General features: G+C 42.7%; 1 protein-coding gene across 10 annotated transcripts in view; it reads left to right on the forward strand.

Annotated features, from left to right (window-relative positions):
- Positions 1-14,507, forward strand: part of Ttll5 (tubulin tyrosine ligase like 5) — a 248,791-nt gene that overhangs the window by 176,356 nt on the left and 57,928 nt on the right. For all 10 annotated transcript variants that reach the window (XM_060387889.1, XM_060387885.1, XM_060387882.1 and 7 more), the window contains one exon: positions 1,849-2,044. In XM_060387889.1, the coding sequence (XP_060243872.1) occupies positions 1,849-2,044 (196 nt within the window). The remainder of the gene's footprint in view (positions 1-1,848; positions 2,045-14,507) is intronic.

The following is a 14,507-nucleotide window of genomic DNA, read 5'->3' on the forward strand; positions in this document are numbered from 1 at the left end:
ATCCAGGTGCCCTTTCTCACATGCCTGAGAACGTTGGGAGCATCTCCCCAAATCAAGGACCTGACTACAGACTCTGGTCTCTAACATACAGCAAGAAGGCATTGAAATGAACATCTCATGGAAATGTTTGTTGTTGAAAGAGTTATTAGCAAATAAAATGACTCAAGTTACCCAGTGGGGTTAATTCTGGTCTGAAGTGCTTATTGCTTTACTTTCTTAATACCTATTTACTGAATCTAGATTGTTCCCTGTGGCTACAAGCTTCTGTAACCATCAAGCCAGAAATTGAAGCAGAATCTCTGTGGGTGAATTTTCTAACCTCCAGTTCTGTGACTAATTGTTCCCCATGGAGATTTTTTTTAATAATATTTTCATCAAATCTCTGAGAATTTCTTATACTATTTTGATCATATTCACTACCACCCCAACCTGATTTCTTCTAGATCCATCCCCATCTCTGTACCCACCAAAATTTCTGTTCTCTTTTAAAAGCAGGACCTAGCTTAACTAACATGAAAATCTCAAGAAAATTCAACCCAGTCACTTGTCCCTTCCCTTTGTCTACATTTGAAGTCAAGGCACTCCTGCTTTGAGCCTTCTTATCTTTTAAACTCCATTATCTCGCTGACATGGTACCACATACCTGGATTCCCAACACTTAGAGGCTGCAGGAGGGAGATTTGCAAATTGAAAGCCAGCCTAGAAGACCGTATGTCAAATAAAATAAAATAAGCCTTAATGTATTTCTCCATTACCCCTTCCATGCATAGTCCTCTTGCTGTCTTATGTGTTACCATCAGTCAGCTTGTCTTCCTTCAGTCGTAAGAAAAAGGAGATAAGAGTCTCCAGGAGCTAGGGACATGGCCCAGTCTGTAAAGTTCCTCTTGCGTAAGCAAAGACCTGCATTCAGATCCTCAGCCCTCAAAACAATAAGGCAAGTGCCACAGTGTGCAGGTGTCAGCCAGGCACCCCTGGGGCTTGCTGGGACTCCATTCTAGCAGAATTAGCATCAGAGAGAGACCCTGTCTCAAAATCAGCTGGGAAGTAATTGAGGAAGGCGCTCAATATTGACCTCTGACTTCCACATACTTGTGAACACATGTACACATCTGTCTGTGCACACAAATGAATACATGCCTTGCCTCCCCACACACCAGCTTTTGTTTCCTAACCATGTAATCCCATCTTAACTCTCACTCATTCCCCTGCCTTGTGAATCAGGCAGACATTTCAGTCAGTCATTCAGGTGCTTGTTTTCCACCAGTGCTCACCACCTTTCTCCAATATGTTCAGAAGTCCATTCATAAGTATCTATTATGTGTACATACTGTTGTGGATATGACAGCATAGGTGACAGAGCCACATATCATACATAGATACACACATTGAGGTATTTTCAGAGGAATTGCTAAAAGTCAGATGTTCTCGAAAGCCAAATAAAGTTAAGCTCTGAGTCTTTCGGTCCTGAAGGCCAAGATGATTAGCAGGTAGCATGAATTTAGCAGTTTCTGCAGAAGCCAAACTTGAGCACCCCCATCCCTGAGCAAGCGGGGTGCCTTACCCGAAGGTGAAACTGTAGGAAAGCAAAAACCTTCCACACACAAACACATTTCACAGACATACTTTTAGCTAGATATTTGGAAATCTCTTTATTTGAGAGAAGTTGGGAAACCAAAGGAGAGAACAAAATATACGAAGATCTGGTTTAGTGGAGAACCTAGATAATAGTGCAAGTTGCTTTGTAATTCTAACTGGTATCTGGTCCTGTAAAGGAAAAATAGTAGACACGTATCTCTTTACACACTAAAACCAGATCCACGCTAAAACCGTGTCTGTTTTTCTCCTCAGGAGCCTCCAGACGGGTGGCTTTGCCTGGGAGGGCGAGGTGGAGAACAATGCGTACAGCAAGGCTACAGGAGTGGTCCCCCAGCACAAGTACCACCCCACAGCAGGCAGTTACCAACTCCATTTTGCCCTCCAGCAGCTTGAACAACAGAAACTTCAGTCCCGGCAGCTTCTGGACCAGAGTCGAGCCCGTCACCAGGTAACTGAAAACCGCAAGGTAGTGTCTTCGTTTTATCGGCAAGACAAGTTGAGGGGAATGGGCGGGCAAGGCATGACTAGACTGTCACACGCCTGCACACACCTGCTCCAGGTTGTCCCAGTGCCGCTCTTGAGCCGTAGCCTCAGCTTTGTTGGATGATGGTGCCGGGCAGGCATCGGACATGGTCACTTTATTTGAATTTGTAAAACCCTTTAGTAGCATGTTTACTTTTTCTGTTGGATGATCTTACTGGCTTCCCAGTCTAATTCCCAGTTCCCTAAAGCTGCATCTTAAGCACCTTTATTTGTAAATGTACCAATTTCTGGCCTCCTTAGACTTGGTGCTAGCAAGTACATAAGAATCCTTCATGACCTATCATATAGCTTGCAGTCTCTGAAGAAAAATGTCCATACATTAGGTTATTTGATTTCTGGAAATGACAGCTGTTCGTTTCAGCAAGTATTTGCTGTGTCTGCCGTGTTCTGGGCACTGTTTGTAACAGTGTCCTCCCTGCTGCTTATGACAGGTCAGCTCCTGGGTCTATGTGTGAGGTGTATGGTGCACACTGACTGGAGCCGTGACCCTATCCTGCAAGAGGGGTTATTTGGTTAAATTACAATTTCTTTCGTATTTCATAATAGAGGGAAAAGAACCATTTTCTGGATTTCCTGCTCTTTGCTTCTTTTTCATAAATAAATAATATGTCAGATTGTGCATAAAGATGAAAACAGTGTTTCAACCATTGCTTTCTTCTGTGAGGAGAGCTATTATCATACAGTATTTTTACTTATCAACTACTAAACTTAAGCACATAGCAAGGCAGAGACAGCATGGAGGAAGAGCTTGGCAGAGGAAGCTGTTCGCTTCATGACAACCTGGAAGCAGAGGTAACATTAAGGAGCCAGATCCAGGACACACAGGTGCCCTGTGACCTACTGCCTCCATCTTGATTATTGTTACAACCCCACCTATTATATCCTAAGGGCTCTAGCCTTCACGACCTAATGTTCTCTGGAAACATCATCACAGCCACAGGCAAAGGTGTGCTATGCTAATCGCCACATGTTGATCAAGGTGACAATCCAGAATAACCATCAAACCATGGTCCAGAATAAACTGCCCATCGTGCTTTGCCTGCATGGGTCACCTTATGGTATTTAGCTACAGTAGTGTGGCTTACCAATTTATGTATCATAATTGAGAAATTATAAGTGCAGACAATTGTCAGTAGCTCTGAGGATCACTTTTACCGGAGAAAACTTCAGACCTTTCACTGGGAAAGCATAGACTGCAGCACCTCATCTTAACTGCTCATTGTCACATCAAAATTTCTTCACATGGAGAATTTTTGAGGTAGCAGAATCAAGGAAGCCAGTTTGCATTTTCACAGTTGCAGATGTAAATATGTGTCGTAGGCTTTCTTTTATCAGTCTGTGAGTTTCTTAAAGCTGTTTACAGTTCTGAACTTTTCATGGTGGTTGCCCAGCGCTGCCAGTTAGCCACCTGCTGACCAGGACACACATGGATGGAAATAGCACATCAGCTGAATCTATATCATTGATCCCTTTTCATTCTTTTTCTATGTGTTTCATTGTGTGTGTGTGTGTGTGTGTGTGTGTGTGTGTGTGTGTGTGTGTGCATGCCCTTGAGTGTGGTGCAGCATGTATGTGAAGGTCAGTTTGTGGGAATTCATTTCCATACAGGCACTGGGTTCTTACTCAGGTTGTCGAGTTAGGAAGTAGGCGCCTAAGTACCCACTAAGCCATCTCTCTCGTCCCACTGGTCTCTTTTTTGGTTTTGGTTTTTTGTTTAATCAAAACTATAGGCAATGTTTTAAAATTACAGACTGTGTGAGTATATGTGTGGCCCAGTGTTCCTGTACAGGTCAGAGGACAGCCTTTGGGGGTCAGTTTTCTCCTTCCACTTTGGTGGTTCCAGGGGTGGAACTCTAGTAGCCAGATTTGGCAACAGTCACCTTTACCAACTGAGCCATCTCGTGTGCCCCGCAGGCTCCTTTTAAACTACATTTTAGACCCTAAAGTGGTAAGCAGCATTTTCTAAATAAAAGAAGCTGTATATAGAGCATTGAAGTTTGGGGAGAAAGAAGGCTTTTTTTTTTTTTTTCCTGATTTTCACTTTTAGAAACTGCTTCATTTTTGAGTCCTTCTCATGCTTTTGATTAGCTTCCAGCAACACACATTTCTTTGAAAACTCTGAGTACTGCTGTTCTCGTGTGGATTTTTTTTCCCCACTAAGGATTATCTTAGTTTAGTTTCACTGAATTATGAAGTATATGGAAAATATGTTTTTTCAGATCTGTCAGAATATCTGTCTTACGGAGGAGGCAGAACTCCCAAGAAGGGAGTTATCTTGTGTCTCCTAGAGAAAGAACAGAAAATCATTCATCATAGTTTTATATATGTATATATACATCATTTTATTTCTGTCCTTGTTCTTCACAACCACAACTGATTTAGGTAAGAATGAGTAAGAGTTAAGTCCCAGGGTTGTGAGAAAGCAAGAAAAACTAAACCCTACCAGCTTAGGTTTATAGCAAGACAGCAAATGAGGTATTAGGTGTTCTAACTTGTACAGTTTAGTGATTTAGAGTACCTTAATCAGAAGACATTGAGTTAGTCACTCCACACTGGAAGCAAAGTCCTGCTAGATTCCAAGCCTTTGCTTTTTAACTTAGCTGTGCTAGACCTGACCGTCCTAATTACCGCCAGACTATTGACTTAGACATGGGTTGTGTCCTCAGTGTGACCCGTGTCTTTCTTTGTGTTAACTCTTCAGGGGTGAAGACAGTATTTGTGCTTTTAAGCCATTTTCCTAAAGAATAGGTCACCAGCAATTTGGCCAACTGCCTCTTTGAGATTCCCCTGTAGAATTAAGGTTGGGTTTATCAAACATGCATCCACAGGCAAGATTTGGAGTCTGCTGTATTAAGGAGTCTTTATGTTTACATTGTGCTTAGGTACATTATCATACAGTATAGATAGTGTTTAATTCCTCCTGTAAAGAGCACCTTTCATGTGGGGATCTCTCAGTAAATGTTTGGATAGCCTGCATGGCTTTCCCTACATTACCTGCAAAGAAAGTTCTCCATCCTTTTCTGCCCTCAGTTGGAGCACTTAGGTATTAACTGCACTTAGATTTTCAGCCTATTAAGGTTCACTTCAGGGAGACAAGTTCTGATTCACGGTGTAAGTGTGGATACAGGGTATCCAACCATCTCTGCGGAATCATGTTTGCTCTTTGTCGATGCCTAGCATTATACTAGAAATTGCCATGAGCTGAGTTGGAGAGAGAAATGGATCATGTCACCTGGGAGTTAAAGAAGAAAGTCACTTAGAGCCATTGGCAAAGTGTGGTAACAGAAAGAAGAGAAAATAGCCATGATAAACAAAAGAAGTGAATACTCAACCCAGTAGCTTGCAAAACTTTGCACAAGGCTGACACGCTTTCCCTGTCAGTAACCTTTGCTGGCCATGGAATCTGTTGTGGCTCCTCAGCTCCGCCTTGCTAAGTGGTATGTGCAGGAATGACTGTAGCTGTGTTTCAGTAAAACTTCATTTACAAAAACTGGCAGCAGGCTGGATTTGGCCTGCAGGCCATAGTCTGTACATACCTGTCCAGGACAGCAGAAGAGCCAGTTAAAACACTGATCATCCATTCATCCCATGTCTGATATGAGTATGTTTGGGGAGAGGGCCCAGTTGTTTTCATTTCTCACAAGCTACTGAGGGATGCTGATGCCACTCTTGCAGGGACCATTCAGTGAAATCCATCCAGAAGCAAGGAGATTCATATTAATATTCTCTCTCTCTTTCTCTGTGTGTCTTTCTCTCTCTCTTTTTCTGTCTTCTTTCTCCTCTTCTCTCTCTTATGTTGCTCTTTTTCCTTCTCTCTCTCCCCTCTCCTCTCCCCCTCCCTCCCCCCCTTCTCCCTCTTCCCTTCCCTCCCGGTACCCCTTCTGGCTGGTCGGTTGCCCTTGGAAGGGAAACTATATATGTTTAAAACTTAGTATCACTCGTATAAAATTTCAAGCAGTCATGTTTATGGGAACTTTGTTGCTGTCTTTCTTACCCCATGTCCAGTCCCACAGCCTTCTCATAAGTAGCTATCAGAACACCTCCTTGCTCATCCTTCTTATCAGGGTACATTCTGCTCAGTAATCACTGCTCCGGGATTTACAGCTTAGAATAGGCAAGAGATAAGGAACCGGACAGAGTCCTCCCTTCTGTTTTGTTCCTAATGGACACTGCTTCATAGGCTCTGGCTCAGTCAAGCACTGTTTCAGGTGCAGCCTGTGTCTTAACTCACGTAAAATGCGCTTCAGTGTGCTTTGGGGGCTTTGTTGGAGTCCTGCATTAGGGCTGGGAGTTTTTTCTTACAGAGTGATGTATCCCTGTAGCCTCCCTGATTGCCACTTCCTTCTCCTACTGGCTTCCTGCCTCTACAAGAGAAAAGTGCAAAAGCACTTTTCTTTGAACTGAGTGGGGGACTTGCTGGGGCCACAGTGACTACTGGTGACATCAGCATGAGTAGTACCTCATGCTGGGGTCCGGCTGGAGGGCTGGAGCAGCGGTGAGGCCCAACTGACCTGATTCTAATTGGCGACATTGAGCTGATGTTATTCTTGGCACAGGCAAAGCCATTACTCAGTAGTCTCTGTTAAAGTGATCCTTTGTTAAACTTCTGCTCCCAGCCCCAGTCCCTCTGCCTGCCCTCCCACTCTCTTCTCTGCCTCATCCAGACTGAAAAGGAGCCCAAAAGACAGAAAAAAAGTTAAGGGCATTCTGGTGGCCAAGGCAGAATTGCTGAAGTCTCTTTTTGCAACAGTGGGGGCGAGGAGAGATTTTAAACACATCTGAATGTGTCACGGGTTCTGTTTTCTTTCCAAAGCCCTTCCATTTTTCAAAGATTTAGTTCGTGCGTGAGTATCCCAGAGTAGAAAGACACTGCATCTCTGTGTTCCTCATCCTCTCACCCGTCCGCTCTTTGCGTCCCTTCTCACAGGGAAACAAGTTCATTTTGGATCCCACGAAGCAGAGGGTTCTGTTCCTCCCGTTAGCAGGACCAGTACCTTGGCATTCACTGTGTATGTGACTAGCTGGGAGGCCCTGGGAGGGGGGACCCTATTGCCACTGATGTGTGTGTATGCGGTACTGTACAGGTATGGGAGGTTCCCATAGAAACATTCTAGGCTTGTTATGTTGCTCCTAAAAGTCTATTGCATCTGTCTAGAGAAGCTCAGCCCTCTGTGGGGAGGAAAACTGTTTCCCTCAAGCTTCGGGCTGCGGTGTATTTGGGAGTTGTCAGGGGACTGAGAAGAAATCCTTTTGTTTTTTAAGCAGTAAGCAATAGCAGGGAGCTGCTAGCAGGCTAGCCCAGCAGGAGGTGCAGGCTACCCCCACAGGAGGTGTCCTTAAATCCTGTGTATGTGAGAGAGGAAGGGTTGCCTGAGGGCATGCCTAGGAGGAGTTCATGCACATGTGCTGAAGTGGGTGGACTCAAATGTTCTGACATGCTACATGCTTATGTTTCTTCTAGTATTTGTGTGTGTGCACACACACACACACACACACACACACACTTTTCTCTTGACCTTTATCTGGAACTCATCTAACACTTGCATTTCTAGCTTTTCATTATTTATTTTTTCTGGGTTACTCTAATGTATTAGATTTTGCCAAGCTAAACTCTCTTCTTCTTTCTTAGTGAAAATACATGAATAATGTGTGTGAAAACTGCCCTACTGGCCTTGGAAGTAGTCACATGAGAAACGCTTTGATTTAAGTCTTCTCTGTCCAGGGCATGACCTAGAACAGGTTATCGAAACTTCTTCGAATATCATTTTCTTTCTCTTTAATTGGGAAGTGATGAGAGATTTGTGTGGAAACCACTGGGATTGTAATTCTCAAATGAACAATTAACCAAATGTTACCAAACCAAGTATTATATTTGTATTGATTCACTGACTCCCTATAACTAACTGCATTTGATTAGCTGTGTTTCTGTTGTTGTTGTTTTGTTTTTGTTTTTTGTTTTTCAAGACAGGGTTTCTCTGTGTAGCTCTGGCTGTTCTGGACTCGCTTTGTAGAACAGGCTGGCCTCGAACTCAAGAGGTCCACCTGCTTCTGCCTCCCTGAGTGCTAGGATTACAAGTGTGCACCATTATACCTAGCTGATCAGCCACATTTTTCAAAATGAGAAAAAAAGATTATTCATATAACTTTCTCAGGGTCATATAAGTGCAAAATGTGAGCAGTAGGGTTGGACCCCAGGACTGCCAGCATCGACATCTAAACTCCGGCTCCTGGGTGCTGCCCCTGAGGCACACAGTAAAGTGTGTGTGTGTGTGTGTGTGTTTACATAAATAGCAGTAAGTTATTACTGACACATGTATATAGAAAAGTTATAATTCAGCTGTCTTAACCTCCAGCTATTTCATATACACAGTCTCAAAGAAAATTTATTAAACCTGTTTAAGGCCTAGACACTCTCCCAACCACCTCAAATGCTTACTTAATTCAATAAGTATCTTAAGGAGTTCCTGGGTGCAAAGACTTTTAAAACTCGCATGCTCTGCCCTCCCTTGAACTTCATTAGCAACAGAAGGTAAAAGCTAATGAGCCATGCAAGATCCTGGAAATAAGTTCCAGGGGCTTCCAGATTCAGAGCTTATGTACACTCCTGTCTCCTCAGCTATAGCTTTTTTTTTTTTTCTTTTAACCCTGTTACTAATGATACTGTTTTATTTTTATTTCTGTTAGGTATTATGAGAAAACTGTTAGGGAACATAGCATGTGTCTACAAATGTAAATATTACTAACATTCTTGCATAATTCATATTAATTTACATTTTCTTTTTTCTACTTTTTTTTTTTTTTTCTTCACCAAGACAGGGTTTTTCTGTGTAGCTTGGCTGTCCTGGACTCACTTTGTAGACCAGGCTGGTCTCAAACTCACATTGATCCACCTGCCTCTGCCTCCCTGAGTGCTGGGATTACAGACTTACGCCACCACACCTGGCTTAGGTTTATGGTTTCGATGCCCTGTGGATATGAATCTTAACACGTTGGTCACACTATAGACTATATTTTGCTGTGTTAATTCATTGCTGGCAGTGAAAGAAGTCCCCTGGTTGCCTTCAGGTTGCTTTGTAAAGCAGCGGCTGTGATAATGTCCTTCAGTGATTTGGGCAGACACAGCACACGGGAAGTGCTTTCTGTGTGCCAGGTGAATGTTGTCTCTAATCCCTCCATCCCACTGCACCCTATCCCACCACCCCTTCAGCGCACTGCTCTAGTCACACAGCTGTTCCGGAGGACTTCGGAGTGCTTTTCTCTCTCCCTCCTCCTCAGCTCCCTTATTTACATAGGTGTCACTAATGAACTGAGGTATTCAGCCCTACTGCTGCTGCCCAGCCGCACACTGTCACCCAGAGACAGTGCCATCCCTTAGCAGACCCCAGCTTGGTTGTAGGTGTTTATGCCCCAGTGCTAAGGAGTGTGCTTGCTCAGCAAGAGCAGGGCTTCTCAACCTGTGGGTCACAACCCATTTAGGTCTAGATGACCCACCAGAAAACACAGATATTTACATTAAGGCTCATAACAGTAGGAAGTTACCATTAAGTAGGAACTATGAAGCTATGAAGTAGCAGCAAAATAATTCCACGGTTGGGAGTCAGCACAACTGGGAAGGTAGAGAACCGCTCACTGCTCTCGAGGGTTAGGTTGGGGTTTGCTGTAGGACCTTCCTTTCTGCACCCGGCCTTGTGGTTTCTGTCTCTGCACACAGAGGGGGAGATTCAAAGCAGTAGTTTTGTGTGAAATGATGAAAGACATCTTTAACAGGAAGAACTCCATCTGAGATGGATGCAGGCACAGGAAAATTGCTTAATGAATACATGACAGCAAGGTCTGTTTAAGACATGCACAGTAGGCCAACTGCACACGATTCTGGGCCAAATAAAACAAACCATTCATTTCAGGAAAGAGACAAGTTAGATATCTATAAATAGAGAATTTACAGTTGTGATGGAATTTAGTACTTTTTACTATTTCGTTTCACTAATCAAAAGGTATAAGATTCCAACATGTTAATAGGAAATCAGGGGCTCTAATATACAATTAATTATCTACAGCTGCTAGCAAATAAAATACAGAATAGGCCATTGAACATACAACTCTGAAACTCTCTTTGTTAATCAGTTGAGCTTTCAATCTGAATTCCTTGCTTTACCTTTAATTGACTTCGTACAGACTGAACCTCAGTTACTTGAAAATCCAAAAGTTTCATTATCCAGAACTTTTTGAGACCTAACATGATACCACAAGTGGAAAATTCCATGCCATAAAGAGTTTCATACACAAAATTACTCAAAATCTTATATAGAATGGCCTCAGGCTCCATGTATAAGGCACACTTCAGCAAATTGCTTGTTTGCACTTGGAGCCCTCTTTCAAGATGACTCATTATATAAACGGGTGAGGTCTATAATCTGAAATATTACCCAAGAATTTGGGGTAAAGGATATTCAACTAGTGTGTGTATGTGTGTGTGTGTGTGTGTGTACTCTCACTCATGCATGTATGCATATTTGTGTATATACGAGTATACATATATACTCATGCATGCTGACTTTTAAAATAATAATTAGCAAGGATTTGCTTATAGGTGATTTTATTTCCTTTTTATTTTTTGTGATTTGGTAGAAAGCAGATTTGGGTCTGGGAAGATGGCTCAAATTGCTTGCTGAGTAAGCGTAAGGAATCTGAGTTCAGATTCCATCCCCCATGTAAAAAGTGGGTGTGGTGATGCACGCCTGCAATCCCAGGCTGAGAAGACCGAAACAGGAGGAACCAGAGCTTTCTTGCTAACCAGTCCAGTCAACTGGGCAGTGCTAGGTTCAGGAAGAGATTTGCTTTGGGTAAATGTTCCCTAAAAGGAAGTCAACATAACCCAGTGAAGGGAGGCATGAGAGTGTGGTGGCCATTTTATACCCATGGGTTATAAATCCCAGCTTACTACGAAGGAACCACGTTCTCATGGACAAACGATTTCATATGTGTGAGCCATCAATGTAACTTTTATTTGCCTAATTTGATTGTTGTCTTGGAGGCTTACTGCCTCTGTCTGCTAACAAGGCCTAGTCCTGGAAGTTTCCAGCCTCCGTACAATCTGATCTAGGCCTAAAATATTTTCAGCCTCTGAGACTTACTGCTGAATAAGTTTGCCCTTTCTAGATTTCTGAACTCTGGCTGGCTGGTTCAACTCAGCTGTTCTGGCTCAAACTCCTCTCCAAGCTGGCTTTTCTCAGCTTCTGACTGAATTTCTCTCCTTGGCCTCAAACTAACTCTAGCAATCTGTTGTAATCTTCTGGCTTCTTCTCATTCTCTGGCTTGTTCTGTCTTCATCTGTGCCTAGCTTGTTATCTCTTCAAGCTGTCTCTGTAAAACTCTGTCAGTAAAATTGCCTCCTCTCTATCTGTCTGTCTGTCTCTCTCTTTCTCTGTCTCTTTCTCTTCTCTGTCTCTCAACCAAACTGCCTAAACAGCACTGACCACAACTCAGAGATCTGCATGGCTCTATCTCCTTTGTGCTGGGATTAAAGGCATGTACCACCTGGACCTAAGCTTTTCTTTTCCTGAAACTTGCTCCATACCAGGCTGGCCTTGAACTCGGAGATCCACTTGCCTCTACCTCCTGGGATTAAAGCATGTCTGTATTACAGCAAAATGACACAGACCTAGAAGGTCTTTGGATGTGATTTCTCCACAGAGGAGCCATGTTCTATATTAAAATTCCTCTACAGTGTGCCTTCTATAAACAGAGATGATGGTACAGCCCACTGCAGATGATTGGTGGAAGTTTAGCTGAGTTTAACATGTAAAGCATTTAGAGCAATGCTGACCCATGATAAAGAGTTCGCTAAAAACTAATTCCTTTTAGACTGAGCAATCCTAGCGCTTGGGCATCTGAGAGAGGTGGTTATCAGAGTTTAAAGTAAGCCTGGCCTCAGAAGGAGATCTTGTCTCAAAAAAAAAAAAAGAAAAAAATTTCAGCTGCTCTTAGCATAGCTTTTCATTGTGGTAAAAAGCACATAAAATAAATACACCCTCTTAGCAATTTTGGCAGTCCAGTACAGTGTTGTTAACTGTGCGTGTTCGCTGTTCAGCAGATCTCTACAGCACATGCCTGATGCGGGATGGGAACTCAAGTCTCACTGGACAATGTTTCCTCTGCTTCCTCCCATCATCTGGCACTGCCATTTAACTTTCTGTTACCAAGGATTTGGTTACTACACGTTTTTCATATACATAGGCTATTGTAGGACTTGCCTTTCTGTGACTGTTTTATTTCGCTTAGCCTCACATTCTTAAGTTTCATCCATACTGTAGTATCAAAGGCCAGCTTTGACATCACAGGGTACACTGAGGCAGGGCATAGATAGGGGGCTGGTTGATGACCCAGCAGACTTTCTCTGAGGGTAGCAAGCTTGATTCTCCAGGCCAGAACAGACAGAGGTTTCCACTGATGGTGGCAAGTGCAGGCCATATTTCTGGTAGGGCCTGCTACGGAAGGTAGCTAGCATCTAAGAAAAGGAAAGAAGAAGAAAGAAGACCTGCTCGTGCACACACACATACATACACATTCACACATCGGGTGGATGGAGCAAACTCCGAAGATTGAGTTCCAACAACTTTATTTTTTCTTCCACATCTTATATATCCCAGCAAAATCTTTCAGGCAGTACAAACATTACAGTGTGGTTACAGTCTCTTTTTCCTTAAGTGAACAATTACAATGAGTATATATAAGAAAAACACGTGCTCCAGTACCCTCACATGATCAAATGCTTTATGTATTATGGGTGAAAAACTAATATAAAAAAATTATTTCCCCCAGAAGCAGAAAGACACACACGGTATATACTCACTCATGTAGACATATAATATGGGATAAACCTACTAAAATCTGTACACCTAAAGAAACTAATCAAGAGTGAGGACTCTGACTAAAATGCTCAGTCCCCATCCCGAAAGGCAAAGAGGATGGACATCAGAAGAGAAAAAAAACAAACAAACAGGAAACAAGTTAGGAACCTGCCACAGAGGACCTCTGAAAGGCTCCTCCCTGTAGACTATCAAAGCAGATGCTGAGACTTATGGCCAACTGTTGGGCATAAGTGCATGGAATCTTATGAAAGAAGTGGGAAATAGTAAGATCTGGAGAGAACGGGAACCCCACAAGGAGAGCAACAGAACCAGAAAATTTGAACATAGGGGTCTTTCCAGAGACTCATACTCCAACCAAGTACCATGCATGGAGATAACCTAGAACCCCTGCACAGATGTAGCCCATTGCAGTTCAGTGTCCAAGTTGGTTCCACAGTAATGGGAACAGGGACTGCCTCTGACATAAACTGATTGGCCTGCTCTTTAATTACCTCCCCCTGAGGGGGAAGCAGCATTACCAGGCCACAGAAGATGACAATTCAGCCACTCCTGATAAGATCTGATAGACTAGGATCAGAAGGAAGGAGAGGAGGACCTCCCCTATCAGTGGACTTGGGAAGGGGCATGTGTGAAGAAGGGGAAAGGAAGGTGGGATTGGGAGGGGAGGAGGAAGGGGTTTATGGGGGATACAAAGTGAATAAAGTGTAATTAATAAAAGTTTAAAAATAAACAAATAAATAAATAAATAAATAAATAAATAAAATTATTTCCTAGAACCCATATACATCTGTAACTAAGCAACTTGTTATACATTTACAAAGTAAGAGCAAGAAAGGTAATTTCTCAGCCAGATTTTCTTTACCAACAGGCTGTAATTTGAGGCTACAAAGAAAGAATCAAGTATCTTAAAAAGTAATCTTATAAAAACTTAAAAGAATCACAAACCTCAACTTCTATATAAAAGCCAATAAGCTGGGTGGTGGTGGCACAGGACTTTAATCTCAGCACTCTGGAAGCAGAGGCAGGCGGATCTCAGGTCAAGGCCACCCTGATCTACAGAACGACTTCCAGGACAGCCAAGGCTATACAGAGAAACCCTCTCTTGAAAAAAACAAAACAAAACAATCAGCCATTTCTACTTTAAATCCTCAAGCTGTACATTTGCTCATTAACAATTATTAAATCACATCAGGAAGCTGAGGGCAAAATGGGTACAAGAAATTAATCACCTTGAAGCCCAGCTTCAGTGAGTCACATCTGCTAGTGTTAATTGGGGTATAGTTCTTGCTCACCAATATCAAAAAGTCCCTAGCTCAGCTATTAAGAATGAGCTTTTCTGAACTTCAAATTGTTCCCTAGATTTTCTTTATCAGAGTCATTGACAAAAACATCTCTACCTAACCTTGCTAAGTAATCTGTTTTTCCAAGTTCTTTCTAAGGGTAGTGGTCATGGCTAACACTCTGCATCTCTAGGTTCTACTCAAGGTTGGTGGTTGA

This window comes from Meriones unguiculatus, chromosome 7, assembly GCF_030254825.1.
Source record: "Meriones unguiculatus strain TT.TT164.6M chromosome 7, Bangor_MerUng_6.1, whole genome shotgun sequence".
NCBI lineage: Eukaryota > Metazoa > Chordata > Mammalia > Rodentia > Muridae > Meriones > Meriones unguiculatus.